Raw genomic sequence first — 17,896 nt, forward strand, 5'->3', positions numbered from 1 at the left:
CTTCCACAGGACCAAGCCAGGAAGGAATGAAATCTTTAAAATTTAAGCCAACAATTTCACCTTTCTTCCTAATAATACCTAATTTGTTGATTATCTTGGTCGTTTTGTTACAGCAATAGAAAACTGACTAAGATACCACATATGGAAAATAGGAGAAAGATACCACAATTTCTGATAAGGCAGCTTTAGGTCTCTTCTTTTGTTCCTGGAAAAGAGTTGAGCAGGTCTGGAAGACTCAGATCTCAGTCAAACTAGGGCAGGAATTGAAAGACACTATTGTCCCAGCAGCACCCTACTGGGGAAGGCCTCAAGGGCTCTGCTCAACACTCTATGGACATACACTGTCCTGGGAAGATTAATCAAGAGTCATTGCAGAGCTGGGCACAGTGGTGCTTGCCTGTGTCCCATCGGCTCAGGAGGCTGAGGCAGGAAGATTCCAAGTTCAAAGCCAGACTCAGCAATGGTGAGGAGCTGAGTAACTCAGAGAGACCCTGTCTCTAAATAAAATATAAAATAGGGCTAGGAATATGGCCTAGGATCCAGTGCCCCTGAGTTCAATCTCCAGTATCAAAAAAAAAAAAAAAAAAGTCATTACAGATGGTTCTTTTCAACTCTAATCCTGTCTCTTAAATTAGCTATTTGCCAGCACCTGAAAGTGGCAACCTTCTCATATCCAAAAAGCCAACTTCCCTGCCTAGACCCTTGGGGTTCTGGATCAACAAATGTTTCCAAAAACATTCCCTAGGAAATTGACAGATTGCTATCATTCCTTGTGCTCAGGGGTCATGGGAAGCCGGCCTTTTAAGCTCCTCTGTGACTGTGAGATAGAGTGTTTGGGGGCTCAAGGTTTCAGAGATCTTAGTCCATAGATAGCTGGCTCCATTTGGGAGGCTCAAAGTAAAGCAGGACATCATGATGGAAGTGTGTGGCAGAGGAAAGCAGGTTATGGCATGGCTACCAAGAAGCAGAGAAAGGGAAACTCCACTTGCCAGATACAAAATATAAACCCCCAAAGCATGCCCCTAATGACCCCCCTCCTCCAGCCATACCCTACCTGCTTACGGTTACCCCCTCGTTATTCCTTATCAGGAGATTGGTTCACTGATTGGCTTAAGACTCTCATAATGCAATCATTTCACCTTCTTGCCATGTCTTGCACATGAGTTTTGGGGGAACACCTAATATCTAAACCATAACAGCAGGCTTTTGTGGGGGCTTGATGTGCAATCTGCCACTTGCCCAAACAGCCATGATTCTCACTGACACCCATGTCTCCCATCTCAGGCTTGAGCACCAGAAGGTTTATTCCAGAGCTGGAGGGAATGATTTAAATGGCACAAGCTGGGATCATTGTAAAGAGAGAAGAAAGAAGGAGCCACGAACTCTCTGCCAGAGCCCCAGGCTGGGGATTTAGCTAAGCAACTTGGCCAGGATGGGGATGGCTTATTTCACTTAGTCACTAAGCTCTGTCCATCCTGTGCTCTCAAATCCAGAATGAGACAGGCAGACTGGAATCTTCCTAGTCCTCCTCAGCTAGAGCCCTGGTTGGCATCTCTCTGGTCACTGGTACCTACTGAGCACCCATTACATCCCACATCTAGAATAGATGGTGACAAGCATTGTCTCTGCTTTTGGGATTCCACATTTTTAAGGCAATTGAAACACTCATTTTCCCATAAGCCTAGAATTTCTCTACCAACTTCTCATCTTCCAGTTTGCTAAATGTCCTCTCTCAGACTATTCTTGATATCTTCCCTGTCCCCTTCATCTCACATGCCTGCCTCTCTCCTCATCTTTAGAGCCAAGTGGGAATCATCTCATTTCTGCAAAGACATCATGCTGCCTTAGAGCCCTTGCCCATGCCACTCTGTCTGGAACATCCTACCTCCCCCCTCTCCCCCATTCTCAGTTGAAAGGATACCTCCCTAACTGGCCCCTACAAAGCAGGTCTTTCTCCACTTCTTTCCTAGCACCGAGCCTTATAGTACTTATTAACATTTGCAATTACAATTAATGTGCTTCGCTACTTATTTATTTCTGTCTCTCCTACCAGACAGTGACCTCTACATGTGCAGGAATGATACCCATTTTGTTCCCAACTCTCCCACTATCCATCATCTTTTGCACAATACCTAGATGAACTGGAGGTATTCAACAAGCAGCTATTGAATAAATGGATGAAGACAGGTTCTTTCTGTGGGTGATTTTGAAGTAGGAACAAGTCAGACTCTGGAGGGTTTTTGTTAGTGATGATGAAGAGTCAGTTCAGTTCTAGCAGCAAAACTTCCCAAACAGTGAAGCAGGGGAGACATACCAGCAGACTTTTCCTACAGAATCATCCCCTCTTCTTTTATGTGCAAGTGGACTCCAAGCTTGGAGAAGTGAGGATGAAGGAAGGGATGCCTATTAGGAGATGGCTGTACAAGTGGAAGTCCCTGCCACTCAAAATGGGGTCTTCAAACCAGCAGCCTGGCCATCACCAGGAAACCTGTCAGAAATGCCGAATCCCAGGTCCCAACCCAGACCTGCTATATCCGAATCTGCATTTTTAAGGGACCTCTCAGCACTGTCTATACCCCCAGCATCTGGACCCTGGTGAAATACAATGATGCCTTTGGGACGGGGGATAAAAATTATTTATCAGTGTCCCCTACTATTCCAGATGTGTTTAAGGTGTCACAAGGGAGGCCCAACACTGGAAGCTGTGGCAAACTTTGATTCTATCAGAGACGAAGGAGAGGAAAGAAAGTAGGGAAAGTGAGTTAAGCTTTGGGATGGGGCTATCTAGCTAAGGAGGTACCAGCTGTGACCCTGAGTAGAGAAGCTCTAACTCACAGGGCAGTTCTACAGTGGGGGAGGTAGGTAAGGATTACTCTCTCAAGTAATCCTACTGTAAGTGTCCCCAGCACCTAGCACAGTGTCTGGCACTTCAGAGGGCTCAGATGATAGTTATTAAATAAATTAAGGAAATAAGTGATTGTATAATGGCTATGCTACTGAGGTCCTCAAGCAAATTACATGGGTCTGAGTACAGACAACTGAGGTCGAATTTCTGGCTTCCTGTTTTGTAAGATGTATTCCCCTGTAATTTCCTGGTGGAAATCGGGTTGGAATAAAATTCTATTTTCAATGAATAAAAATATAGGACCGATGCATTGCAAAATCCCCAGGGAAGAGCTGCCATCGCCTCAAAGTGACCCAAGTGAGCTTTTGAGAATGACAGGCAGTAAGGGTCCTCCTCAGCCTGTGGACTGTGGAATCTCCATGGTGTGAGGACCTACATGGGGCTTATTGAGAACTCAGACCATGAGCAGGGCAAGGACAAATAAGGCACCCAGCAGAAAAGCTCAGAATCACAGGTCAGTGTGGTCAAAAGTATCCTGGTTGTTCCCTTAAGGCAACTCCTTAGCCACAGACTACTCTGCAAGAGGAACCTTACAGAGGAACACAAAGTGACAGATAAAGGCCTTGCAGCACTGTTGGAAGCCAGCTCCACCCCTGCAGCATGTCATACAGAAAGTCCCGAGACATGTACCCATATACCAGTGTCCTGAGCCATCCATGGGCTGTGTGTGTGAGCTATGCGCATTTGAGTGTATGAGGGGACTGGTCTGGCATTGCCTGCTGATTGGGCTGTGCGATGCAAATGTGTCTTTCTTCATGCTCTGCCTGTGATCCCACACAGCACCAGAGATGGGTGTGACTTGCCAAGATGTCAATCAATCTGCTGACCACAAGACATCACAAAGCAAGACTCCACCTTTGAAACCCTATTCCCTGCCTTATTGGTGAAGAACATTCCATAGGACCTCCTTTGTGTGTGTCCCCCCTATAAAATAAAAAGAATCTGGGCACACACTCTCCTTCTAGCACTGCCAACATGGAGCTGACCCTTGGGGTCACTGAGCAGTCCCACCCTCCATCTTAGAAACTCATGTTCGTGTGCTGCATGGTTTCTTTGCCATTTTCTTATTTATTGATATGGCCAGTTCCTTTGAACTCAGCTTATCTTGCCAGCCCAGCCAACTGGCGACACACCAGCTCCTTACATCTAGCATGAGGCCAGACCCCAAGGCGGTGCTGGGTATGAAATATGAACTTGTCAAGTAAGCAAACTCTTGGATCATTTGGTTTCCCTTTCTTTAATTCATATACCAGTGAAATGTACCCATTCTCAAATACAGGTGGACAACTTTACCCAAGGAGAGTGTTTGAAATTCCAAGAACAAAGTATCAGCTCCTTTCTCCACCCTGACCCCTGCCTCCCTGCTTATAAATCCTGCTTAACAAGCCCGGTTCAATGCTCTCTGCAAAGCTGCTCCTCAGCCCTCCGATAAGAATAAATAGACCTGCCTTACCCTGGCCTCTTTTATATGAAACCACTTTCTTTTTGTTGGTTTGGGCTAAAATGTCACATCATCATACTTTCCTTGATCCTTTGAGACTGGGAGTCCCCAGATGTCCCTAAGAAATTAGCAGTACCATATTAAGGGCCCATGCAATGCTGGGTGAGTCCTAGATGCCCAGAAGTGCTGACAAACATGGGCTGACATCACAGTCCTTCCTTCCACGGCACTGTCCACTAAGCAGCAACCCAAGCCATCCTCCCTGGGTTGCTCCACATCAGCTAAGCCATGTGTGCTACCTCATCTCCAGGTTCCTCTACATTAACATTGGGATCGCACACTATTCACAGAACCACCCTTTCCCCTAAGCCTTGGACAGTCCAACTACATAGGACTAACATTTTTATTTTGCTTGCCTCCTTGGTCAGAGAATATCTCTGTGTCTATTTATGTAACAGCTTCTCCAAGGCAGGGCCCAGAATTCTTGAACCTTTCCAGGTCCCTGTTTGGGCAGAGATTTGACAAGCAGACCTACAGTATTTTTTTTATGATCAATAATAATAACAACAATAAGATAATGAACACCCACCTTGGACGTGTAGGTGTGACCATCAGAGCCACAGACCATGGACGACTGTGCCAAAGGACAGGGCTTGCACTTGACCAAATTTGAAGGTCCAACCCAGTGTTTGTGGGCCACGTTCCCCTTCTTTTGCCTGAAGATGAAAAAAAAAAAAATGGGATAGGTTAGTTAAAACTCCAGTTCTCATTGTTTTTTTTCCTCCCGGTTTTCAGAATCCAAGGTCAAATGAACAAATGGAACACCCCTTAAAGAAGAGTGGACAATGGAATCCCAGGGGCCCTTAGACAGCACTCCCACTTCTTCTACTCATCAATGGAGGTGGAAGAGTTTGTTCCAAAAGCCGAGGCTTAACTTCACAGCTGGACCAAAGAAACAGTGTGGCCACTAAATATTAAGTATTATTTGCTGACATATAAAGTCATAAACAATATATTTTAAAGAAACAATAAGGGAGGGTGGCTCAATCAGCCCCAATGCCAGGTGTGGCATATCACAAGTGCCCAGAATAGCTCATTGGAGCCTTCAAATCTCCTGGGGCTGATGGGCAGCCTTCCATTTGGGTGATACACGGGCTACTCCATGAGTGCTTTAGATAGAAACGCATCTCTAAACACAACCGAAAGACTTCATCACAGCTGCAGAAAACTATCTCTGGATACATTTTAAAGCAATTTCAGTCTGGCTTCCAATTTGCCACTCAATAGAAGCTCTGAGGTGATGTCACTTCCAACTGTTAAAATAATCAGAATTCTACTTTCATTCCAGCTCTAGCTTCCCCTCTTTCTAACCTATGTCATAATGATAAATGGCACTATTAGGATGGCTTATGTCCACAGAAGGAACCCCATCTCTGCATCATAAACCACTGAAACAGGGCCTGCAGTAACTGCCACCCTTCTCCCTTTAGCTGAAGCTGTTCTCCCGCAAAGCCACTTGGAGCAACTCCCATGGCCCAAGGGCTGAGTTCTGGATAGAGGACAAGTGTCTTTGGGCTGCCCATCAATCAGGCAATTATGGTGCCCTTGAAGTGTTTTGCACTGGCAGTTCTACACGGTGGTTAGCATCTGGATTCTCAAAAAAAGACAAGCTCAAACTCAGCTCTGCTACTTCTTCATGGCATGACGTTGGCAAGATATTTAATCCTTAAAGTCTCAGTTTCCTCATCTATAAATGGGTGAAAACAGAATCTACTTCAAACAGATATTAAGAAGATTAAATGAGCTGATGATGCGTAAACTCAGTATAAAACCTGCAAAACAGGCAGCAATAAAAATAGTATCTATGACTACAATTATTATTTACCCCAATAGATGAGATAATAGAGAATGAAATTGCCATTGTCATAGAAATGTGATTGATCTTCAAGCCCTAGGTTTGGAAAGACATCCATGTCCCAAAAGAATCCATGAAGGCTAGAGAAGGATATCTTTTCTACCAAGTGAGAAATGATTCTCCAGGTCCTCAGGAATTTGGGTTTGATGTTGAAAATGACCTACCCTCTTCTAAATGATGGGAAGTGAACAAGAAAGAAGGACGCATAAAGCAAAGAAGCACCCATTAATTTGGTTCTTATCATATGTCAAATGTGTCCCAGCAGTATTCGAGAGGCAGTAAGAAGAAGAAGGTCTGTTTGGTGGATTATATTTGAGGGTGACTTCACAGAGGACCAAATGTGCACCCACAACTCAGTCTTTGGGGCCATTGAGGATTCAGGCTGGAGAAGCCACAGTGCTGACCCTGGGTAAACCCTAGAGAAGAAAGTCCCACATGGGTCCTTTGAGATCACCTAGTTCAATGTACTCCTTTTTACTAAAGAGGGAAACTGAAGCTCAAAGAGGAGAACAGTCTTGCCTGAAGCCATGTAGCTGACTTGTAGCAAGACCTGGAGTGGCATTCACACAGCTGTGGAACAGCACTCAAGGATGAATCTCTCCTCCTTGACCCATCTCACTCCAACCTAGAATACTACCTTAAAAATTCTACAGGGATACCCACTTGGGTGCTCTTGGGGTCTTCAATGTCACTCTGCTTTCACAGAAGCTGCCCACCTTAGCCTTGCCCCTCTGTTTGTAATAAGAAACATCATTTGCGTTTATAAGCCACATGGATTTGAGGTCTATCATCATCCTTTATCAGAAACACCTGACTCTTTCAGTGTTTATTCTGGACTGCTGGTAAAGGAATGGAGTGGGCGAGGGGACTTCTGCAACAGAGGAGCAGGCTGTCAGCCTGGGGTGAATCTTAGAGTACATGATTCCTTCAGCAGAACACCTCACATTTATCATCATTCACACAGCAGATTGTCTGACACTGATAATGAATCAGCAAATGCAGGAAGAAGTTCTGGCATCTGGCAGCCCCTCTCCTGGGTGGCTAAAGTAGTTCTTGTTATAAGTTCCCAGAAAGGGACAATAAAGTCCAAAGAGTGGCAGCTTTGCTGGAGCAAACAACCGTGTACAATGATGCCCCAGAGAAAAGAAGCCTAACAGAGCTTAGCCAAAGGCAGGGGAGGAAGAAGCAAACACTGAATCAGTAGCTTTGAGGAAAAGATGGAGCCAGCTGCCAATCACCCAGTTAATGACAAGTCATCTCTGTCTCTGGGGAGGCAGTGGGGTGAAGCTGACCAGTGTGCTCTAGAAGGCCTGGTGCACCTTAGGTGCTCAAGATTTCACTGTTCCATGGATATGTCTGTCCATGCTGATCACTGCAGTGGTTCCTCAGTAATGCATCACAAATCCATAGAATGTCAGAACCAGAAAACACCTTTAAACTAATCTAGTCCAGCCACTTTATTGTGTAGATGAGGAATTAGAGGCAGAGGGAAAGTGACTTGCAATGTCACAGAGGCCCATGGCAGTTACAACAGACATATGTGCCAAATGGAGACTGTCAAAGGAAAGCATTGTACAGATCCAGAGCCATTTCAATCTCCAGTTTTGGAATCTGTACTTTCATTACCAATATTCAATTTTATAAATAGAACTCCTTTGAAACACTGTCCCCATAGCTATCTACCCACTATCTTTGACTTCTCCATTTTAGAATGCCTTGGGTGCTTTTGGTACAAAGGCTAAGCCACTCTAGATTTTCCTAATTCTAAAGAAACTAGCATACCTGTTAGTTGGGATAAGTCCAGGTGGTCTTAACCTCAACGAGGTAGGGCCCTAGAGATAGCACCAAGAGCTGTGGTCATTTTCCAGAGGCCAAGTGTATAAGTTCATGTATCTTTGAATCTAGTAAGGTATAACTTCCCCTGATATTATATGTATATTTCAATCCCCGCAACTGAATGCGAATCATAAAATGTGACCAACCAGTCAAGGCAAAAGACTAAGATTTCTGACCCACAATTCTAATTCTTAAGTTGATGAAGAATAAAGCGCAATGAAGACATCTTGATGAGATTGCAGTATCACAGAAATTAGCCAACGGGGGTGACACAGTGATCTAGTCTGCAAGCAGGCCCTGTTCTGTCGGCCTTCCCACTCACCACCAAGCCCGACCCTGCCTCAGCCTGGCTGGTGCTGAGGGGCAGCCTCACCTTCTGCAGACTAATGGTACCACACAGAAAATCCCAAGCAACAAGCTCTCCTTCTCACAGAAAGAAGTCAGACACCTGAGATTTCACCAGCATTTCCTGTTGCCATCTGTTAAACTATTTACTCCCAATCTTTTTAAAAAAAATCTATCAAAATTCTCAGCATTTATATTTTTCAAGCAAAAGAATGGTTCTTAGAGTAAATTCGATCACAAGACTTCTGGGTTTAGAACCTCCATTTTCTCCTCACCTCCCAGGATATAACCTAAACTCACAGGTTCAGTGTTCCCTGTGCTCCTATCCCCCCTAACAGGTGTATTCAAAACACACACACACACACACACACACACACACACACACACACACACACACCATGATTGCCACCAATTATTGTTGCAGCCACATGTGCTTTTTTCTCCACTTGATACACCTTCATTTCTTCCCTCCAACCTCCTTTTCTCAAGGCCAACTCAAATACCACCTTCCCGGGAACCATCTCTTGGGGACCCCTTTGCAGGCGCTATAATCTCTTGCAGCAGGGTCAGGCTCCTCAACTTATCTCCAAGCAAGCACCTCAATTCTACCCAACAAAGAATGAAAAGGCTACTGTTATTCTAACAAGGCATGGGGCACTCCTAGGCTGAGAGCCTGGGAGCCACCCTGGATTCCTCCCACCCCCGCTCTTACCACCTTCCCCATCACTCAGTCCTATTGCTTTCATCTCTAGTGGCCACATCCACTTGTCTCTTCCATGTGCTGTTCACATTAAAGTCTAAAGGACTTGGGAACTGCTTTATGTGCAGAGCAAATGTCCATTTCTTGTTCAAGCTTCAAATCCATTGTCCTCCGTGAAGCCCTTTCCAATCCTGTGACCTGCACCCCAGATAGAGTTAATCATGACACTGTTTCAAGTTTATGTCCTGTTAGGCCCAATGGTGACATTCACTACAGTGCATGTATCCTCCTCAACATACTGTGCACTCAGGGTGATGACTGGGGTTTCATAATTTTGTGCTCCTGGTACTTGGAAACATGGTTAGCCTTTAGCATACAGACTTGCTCCAAAATAAGTGAACTTATTAATTTGAACCTTTAGAAATTTCTTCATTTATTTCCAGAAATTAGTAGTACTAACAAGAAGACAAAAATAGTATGTGATTTAAGAAACAAGAATTCAGCAGGCTCCTTTTCTCCAGAAATCCTAATTCAGACTGGGAGAAATGACAATCGGCAAAAAAGAACTCTAGTGACAACTGGGAAGTGGGAAGAGAGGGCTCTCCTGTGCACAGAGGGCGGGACAGATACACACTGTGGCAATCAGACTGTCCCCAAGATGCTTGAAGACCTCTGATGCAGTGGTTCCAAGATGCCAACAGATATTAACCTTCAGAATTTGAGAGAAGAAATCAGAATTCCCAGGAATTCTTAAAAGTTGCTGAAATAATCAGTTTCTCTATATTTCTCAGTGTCTTACACGTTTTTTTTAAAAAAGTGAGAAATATAAAATTTAGTTGTATTTATAAAGAATGGCAGCCTAGAAATTCAAACACTGGAAGCTGTCAGACAATATCATTTGGTTGTACTCAAATAACACAATATTCAGATCTTCTAACAAGTTAATAGGATCCCAGAGAATCATGTGCTGAAACTGACAATTTAAGGACTGCTCTAAAACTGCTTTTTTGGAATGCCACTCTGAAGACTTCCTTAAGATATATAATGCACAATGCATATAGTTTTATTTATAGATTTAAAAAACAAAATTATTTAAAAAGGTAAAAAAAAGATATGTAATGTAAGTCAATCTATTAATAGACATTTTATTTACAAGAACAACTCAATAAAGTGACTAAGATCACATTCTTACATCAGTGACCAGCAAGACTGACCAGCTCATGACAACTCTCTTCAAGATACACCTGTCCAGTTGCCTGGAAATGGGACCCCTTAATCTCAGCTCCACGTGTCACTGTTTCTTGCTCTTGCTTTAAAGTGGGCCTGGTTACTCCCCAGTCAGATATCCACCATCACCAACCATTCCCAGTTGCTTTCACACAGCGCACACAGCTCCCAGGACTCTTTGATGACATTGGTTGTGACCCGGCGATGCACTTGGCCATTGTAGCGTAATGCCATGGTAAGGACTCATAGCAAGAAAGTGGTAGGACAGCAAGGTTTTTTCAGCATTAAATACCTGTCCAAGAATAAGTTTCCTGACACAATGTGGCTGAATTCAATTCAAGAATCTGTGTCCAAAATATTTTAATGATTTTGGGGAAATAGGAAAGGTGGGTTGCTAAAAACATTCCAATTCTACTGAATTGTTGGCTTTTTTCTTTCAGTCAGTGAAGAAGAGTCATTCATTCTATTCCATATGTTTGTGTATTCTAACATGTTTGCATAAGTCCAGGTAGTTTTATTCTGCATGTAAAAGGTTGGTGAAGGAATAAAGTGATTCCAAATAATAAAGATTATAAATAATTACAGTGGCACTCCACTTGCTTTGTGTAACCACTACATGCCAGTCTACATACCCTAAATGCATCTTCCTGCTTCCTCATACACAATGCCCATCTGAGGGTAGAGGCTCCCCATTCACAGGTAGAAAACTGAGGCTTACATAACCAGACACTGGACCTTCTTTTCTGCCCTGCTTTTGTTCTCTCACCAGATCTACAAGACAGACCTGTCAGTGGAGGACCCATCGAAGAATGATCCCTTCCCAGTAATAACGGTGTTTGTTCACTGGCACAAAGGGTCTGCAAGCATTTGATTTTCATGTTAATATCAAACTGCCCATTCAAAAATAAAATTAAATTTGTTTACAAAATCAAAACTAATTGCTTCTAAAGCAGAGTGGAAGATACTCAGATAGCTGACATAGTAGCCTATTTTGAACCAGAGACAAAATAATGAACATTAATTGAAATGGAAAACATGTTAAACATTGAATAATCTGTCATGGAAAATGATGCCATAATTCCTCTGTTGTTAGGGTTATTTCAGTCATTATGCTAAGTCATAAAATGACACAGGAAAGGCATAATGGCCTGTGTCATCTACAAATGCTGCTCTGATGAAAGGGACAGACTCCCACGAGACAGATTCTTCATTCTGTATCATGGGCTCAGGGGTCCTTTTCTTTTCCAAATGGAGAAGGTCCTAGACATGAGATCCTATCCAAAGACAGTTCAATTTTCCTAATGTGGCAAAGAAAACTGCAAAAGGTGAATCATTACCATGAGCCAGGTAATGTCCCAAGTGCTACTGGATACTCAGTGGCACAAAAGACATGCTGTTTACAGAAGCTTGAGATTTAAAAGGACAAATGTGTAATAATGATAACAGTAGCTAAACATTTATTGAGGTTTTCCTGTGTTGCTGCTGGTACTATGGCCATTCCTACTACCAGTGATGATTAACATGACAGGTGATGCACCTCTACAATATTCCAAGCATTGCTTTAAGCTTTTTCATGAACTGCCTCACCTACTTCTCCCAAAATGGCCCTAAGAGGGAGAAAAGTTATAGCAGAGCATAGGAAGCTGTTGGGGGAATGAGCTGGGGAGATGTCGTGGGCAAAGCAGATCTGCAGCAAGGGGAAGGACCTACCCTCATAAGGAGAGCTCTATACGTCAGATGGATTGCATCCAGTGACTCAAGCTGGTCCATCTAGGTCTACTACAGGAAAGCTGGTGCCCTTATGAGGCTTACCCCATTGTGACTGGTCAGGATGATGGCCATAACACATCCTAGATAAAGACTTGGACATGACAAGAGAGACAAGCAGGCCAGAGAACAAGCAGAGATCTGTTAGCCAGCCCTGAGTCAGGTTCTTAAAGCATCCTCAACCAATTAAAAGAGCACATATTTTAAAGGTCCTAGTGCAGAGCCAGAGTCATCAGAATAGTACCCAATATACATGCAGCTCTCAAAGTGTGTATATCTCTGGATAAACCTACATGCCAATCTCTAGACTGCGGCTCATGTTAACTTTGGATTCCATGACCTGCTCGTCACCTGGGCTGTAGAATGACCAAGGCAGCTGGGGAAGAGTCTACTTTTCATAAATGAGCAGATTTAATAGCCCTGAATAAGAATTTCCCCAAACTGTACATGCTTGTGTAAATGAAGGTAAAATGATTCAGAAGATACATACCAAACATGGGACGTGTCCTTGGTCAGACTGGAGAAACAGGATTGAGGATATGATAAACAGAACACATGCTTTGTGATTTTATATGTCTTTCTGTTGTGTGAGCTTCTTACAACCATGTCTTGCTGCTCTAATTGGTTCAAAATCTAAAAATGAAATGCATTTCCAGAGTTTTTAAAGAAGTGTGAGCTTCTGAACTCATACCTACTTACCAGCCCTCATTTCTCTGAAATATTTAAAAAGTGCCCAAGTTGTTAGAATCGGATGGGGGAAAAAAAGAGTTGACATTCACAAAAACTCTCTGACCAGTCCTCAAAGGTTTTAGTGGAGACCAAGACTTAGGTTCCACCTTAAGAAAATTAAATTTTCACATTAATATTTTGAGAATCTGTTTAAGCAAAGTTATCAATCCTGAAGATATAAACAGTCCAAACATAGTAATTTAGAGAGAGAGTACATTATTAATAAGTATTAAAAAAATAAAACTATGTGCCAGAAATTGAGCAAGGAATGCAAAGGCTAGAATTGTATTAAATGTAATTCTCTAATGTATGTTAAATGTAGTGATTAGTATTAAACATAATGATATTTAATTTATTCAGAAGAGGTACTACCTTACTGGTTTTGTTCTTATATTTCAAGACACTAAAGAATCACAGACTGCAGACTGCTAACATTCCCCCCCCCCCAAAAAAAAATCTATCAAGAAATTTGCTGTTAATTTCAAGAATTCTTCAAGTCCTTCTACATTTAAGAGAACCAGGAGCAGATGTGTGCTGAGTGGGAAAACAGCATGAAGAAAAGGAGCCTGCCTGGTCACAATCCAGATCTCTGGTGGGTCAGACATCTTTTTTCCATTACTTGCATTAAGGTTTCTTTAGACTTGAAACCAAGTATATATGTCCAGGGATCTGGTCAAACTTACCTCTAGCCGTAAACTCACAAATGCTCTCAGTGTTTCCTGAATGGGTAATGAAGATTAGCAGGTTGATGTGATTATGAAAATGCCACTAACTGGCTGGAGACTGCATCTGTAGTCACCTTCCATTAAGAGAGTAACAGACCATAGCCAGTGGCAGCCGGTGACAGCCAGGGGCTTTGTAAAGCAGACACTGGTGGGGGTTTAACTTAAAGTTTGGTTTGATGACAAGCATAGCTACTGGGACCTACTTGCAAAGATTGTACACACAGACACACAGACACACACACACACACACACACACACACACACACACACAGAGAGAGAGAGAGAGAGAGAGAGAGAGAGACTTAAAGGCTCCAACTAAAATCCTGCTTTGTTAAAGAAAATTGCCATATCAGCAGTGTAATAGCAAGCTATTAAGGAAATGTAAACTAACAGTTGAGCTTTATTTTTTTTTTTTTACTCCCTTAGGATAATGGTTAGTGATGTACTCTGTTTTCAAAATCCATTTCTTCCTAACAGGGGACAGAAAATAAATTGTTACTTTTACCCACTAACCTTTGACATTATGGTTTGATTTCTTATTTTGTTGCTATTCTTTGTTCACTGGCCCAGTGAAGAGAGGGCCATCTCTAACCCTGAGACCTTAGAGGAAATCTTTAGTACCGGAAGCACTAATTGGAAAAAGGTAAATAATAATCAAGCAAGCCCAGGGTTGAGAATTTCATTTTGTTTCCCCTCTCTAAGCATTCATAATTCTTTCTCTTCACAGGAGGGGCCAGAGCAGCAGGGGGGTTGCTAACACAGCTTCTGGCTAAGTGTTTGTAAGTTCAGGTGTGCACAAGAGGGTAGGACAAGCCCATGCAATTCCACGTGGGTTCTGCTGTTATAATCCAAGAAAAACATTTGCTTGCATTTCTTGGGGGTAATTAATTATCATGGGAGGAGTGTATGTGAGGAGGGGAAAAAAAAAAAAAAAAAAACACCTTTATTTGTTTTCTAGTCACCAGGATCAAAAACCCCTCTCTGGGAGGGTTGTATGAGATCTGACTTGCAAGTCAGCAAAATGGAGCAGAAGTGGCACAAGGGACAGGATAACTTTTAGCACAGGTTTAGAGATAGGCTGGATATGGATTGAGAGATGGGATTTGAGGAGCTCAGGCAGAACATCAGTACCCACCAGCCATCAACATTGGTCATTCACAAAAAGTGCAATAGGAGCCAGGTGCAATCAGGTAAGCATACATCGTGTCCCCTTCTCTGAAGCTTTCCTCATAGTCAGAGTTTGGGGGGAGAGAGGATGGACCCTTGGAAAAGCTCCTCCCAGCTTTGAGGACCAAACAGGTAGGGGTTTTCTGGATGAGTGACCAAGAGCTAAGCCTAGATTCCTTGGTTTTGTTACATTCATCTTTTTCTACAAGTAGTCTCCCACCCTTTCCCACAGGCCAGCAAAGTTGCCACCCTTCTCTAAGAATGTGGAGTACAGGCCCACTTCTACATCTCAGCATGCTTGCCCTGTGTTCCTGGTTGCCTATGTTTATACGACAGCTCTTTATCACTGGTCACATTGGACTATCATCAGAGGGGGGCCCAGATGTCCCCCAGGTAGAGAAGAGATGCTCCAGGATGTGGTGGCACAGGAAGTAGGGAGCTAACATGTCACAATGCTGTATCAGAGTGGAACCTGGAGGTAATGTGTTCCAAGTTACCAAGAACAAAGCCTTTTTCCTCTCCCTAAGGAAGGGACCTCAAATGCTGAGTGGGAGCTGTTCAAAGACAAAGAGGTGCTACTTCAAAAAGATGGGAAGGAAGACTCTCAATACTGCAAGAGCTCAGGCAGAGGTCACCTAGGGGAATAATGTAATCAACTGCACTTCACATCCTTATACATAAACCTTTAGTGTATTGTCCATAAGAAGGGTTCTCCAAAATGAAATCAGGAGATCAATAAAGCCAAATGCCTACCAGAATTGTACAATGTACTCCCAATGTCAAGGCTCAGCAGGGAGCACTACTACTGATGGAGAACTACTCCATCATCCACCCTACATTCCATCAGTAATACCAGGATTGAACTGAGAATTGCTCTGGTGGCCCACAGAGTGGATGCATCAAAGGGTTTGGACATACCACAAGAGGACCATAGATAATCAGAAGAATCAGTGGGAACAAAAAGCCCCTTCCTCCTCATAACAACAGAAGAAACTGGCCCCTGGAAAAACTGATAAAGTTGGAGAGCAGATACAATGTCAAGAAACCCCATATCACCACGGCATATTTCAGTAGGTCTGCAGTTGTATCCCAGGCTCGTGTGTGTCAGAGAGCAGAAAGCAGTATCATCAGTGTGTAGTTCATTACCCAGCCCTCTATACTGAGCTTCTCCCTGCCCGGACAGTGAAAATAAGAATATTGCTCGCTGCATTCCCAGGCTTCCTTCAGGTTGAGAGTTTGATACGGGCCTCAGGCAGCTCTTTTCTTTGCTATTCCAAAAAGCTAGGAAGGCAAATATCTTGGGACAATAGGATAAGATTCTTGAGAGAAAAGATTCTGGAGCTTGCAAGTCTCCTGGCCTGAGAAGTCCTTGAGGATAGATTTCAGTCCATCAAGAAAGGACCCAGGGGGCCCAAGGACTCAGCAGTAGTAAATTCAGGCCTGGTGGAGATGGCCAGCAGAGCAGGTATTCTTTCCCTTGGTTCCTTGTGGCAGATGCAAGAGGCCATTCTGTACACTCTAAAGATCACCAAACTGACTCTCAGGGACTCCTGGGTCAATGGAAAAAATGATATTTTATCCATGGCCCTGTAGGAGAGATGACCTTTAAATACATCTAGTCACTAAGCACAGGGAGAAAGTAGACAAAGGGACAAAACCCTGAAGAAACAGGCAGCAGGTCAGGCAGGGTACAGAGTCTGGAAACATTGCTTTTTCCCAAGAACAAGGTCACTTTCACACCAGACTGACATGTTACCTCCAATTTTCCTGGGGATTTTTGTGGGCATTTTCTGAGTTTTTTGTGTATGCCCAAGAATGTCAGGTTCAATGCAGAAAACAAAGGGAAATGAATACACTTCATGATGTCAAAAACCTTAAGCTTGCCCTGGTTATTATTCTGCAACTCGGCTGACCTGTCCCTGCTCCTAATGCAACATACCAATCTATTCCTGCATGTCCAGGTACTCTCTTAACCAATTCATTCATCTATTAAATACGTGTGGCTCCAAGATAAAGCTGAATATCTCCTTCCCAGCCACTGACTGTCAGAAACTCATTGAAGTGGACCATGAACGCAAACTTTGTACTTTTTATGAGAATTGTATGACCACAGAAGTTGCTGTGGATGCTCTGGGTGAAGAATGGAAGGGTTATGTGGTCCAAATCAGTGGCGGCAATGACAAACAAGGTTTCCCCATGAAGCAGGGTATCTTGACCCATGACCATAGGGCACTATAACAGGAGTGCCCCTTACTATTACTGAGTAAGGGGCACTCCTGTTATAGACCCAGGTGAACTGGAAAGAGAAAGTGCAAATCTGTTTGAGGTTGCATTATGGATGCCAATCTGAGCATTCTCAACTTGGTTATTGTAAAAAAAAAAAAAAAAGGAGAGAAGGATATTCCTGGACTTACTGATATGACTGTACCTCGAAGACTGGGACCCAAAAGAGCTAGTAGAATCCGCAAACTTTTCAATCTCTCTAAGGAAGATGATGTCCGCCAATATGTTGTCAGAAAACCCTTAAACAAGGAAGGGAAAAAGACCCAGGACCAAAGCACCAAAGATTCAGCGTCTTGTTACTCTACGTGTCCTGCAACACAAGCGCCGGCGTATTGCTCTGAAGAAACAGCGTACTAAGAAGAATAAGGAAGAGGCTGCAGCATATGCCAAACTTTTGGCCAAGAGAATGAAAGAAGCCAGAGAAAAATGCCAGGAACAGATTGCCAAGAGACGCAGGCTGTCTTCTCAAAGAGCTTCTACTTCTGAGTCCAGTCAAAAATAAGAATTTTTATCAGTAACAAATAAATAAGATCAGATCTTCAAACTTTGACTTGTCATTACTGATTTGACATAACTAGAAAATGGATGGAAAAACACATCAGAAAGGGAAGCAGTGGAAGAAGTCTGCTTACAGGAGATGCATGAAATGATGTTCTTTAAATTCAGAGACTGACATGACACTAGTTGACCAGCAAAGGTTTCTTTTTGAAGATGAGTGGCTCAGGAAAGGATTCTTAATATAAAACATTTACCTTTGCAGAAAGTCATAACTTAAGGTAAATAAAAAAACTACCACCGTTAAAAAAAAATATATGTTGTGAACACCCACAGTGCACCAAGTCTAGATCAGGCATAC

The 17,896-nt window shown here is 43.1% G+C and overlaps 1 protein-coding gene and 1 pseudogene across 3 annotated transcripts in view; one reads left to right on the forward strand and one right to left on the reverse strand.

The window, feature by feature from the left end:
- Positions 1–17,896, reverse strand: part of Spock1 (SPARC (osteonectin), cwcv and kazal like domains proteoglycan 1) — a 479,091-nt gene that overhangs the window by 119,613 nt on the left and 341,582 nt on the right. For all 3 annotated transcript variants that reach the window (XM_076855871.1, XM_076855869.1, XM_076855870.1), the window contains one exon: positions 4,936–5,062. In XM_076855871.1, the coding sequence (XP_076711986.1) occupies positions 4,936–5,062 (127 nt within the window). The remainder of the gene's footprint in view (positions 1–4,935; positions 5,063–17,896) is intronic.
- LOC143399975 (small ribosomal subunit protein eS6 pseudogene) lies at positions 16,711–17,542 on the forward strand (annotated as a pseudogene).

The sequence above is a fragment of the Callospermophilus lateralis genome, chromosome 5 (genome assembly GCF_048772815.1).
Source record: "Callospermophilus lateralis isolate mCalLat2 chromosome 5, mCalLat2.hap1, whole genome shotgun sequence".
In the NCBI taxonomy this organism is placed as follows: Eukaryota; Metazoa; Chordata; class Mammalia; order Rodentia; family Sciuridae; genus Callospermophilus; species Callospermophilus lateralis.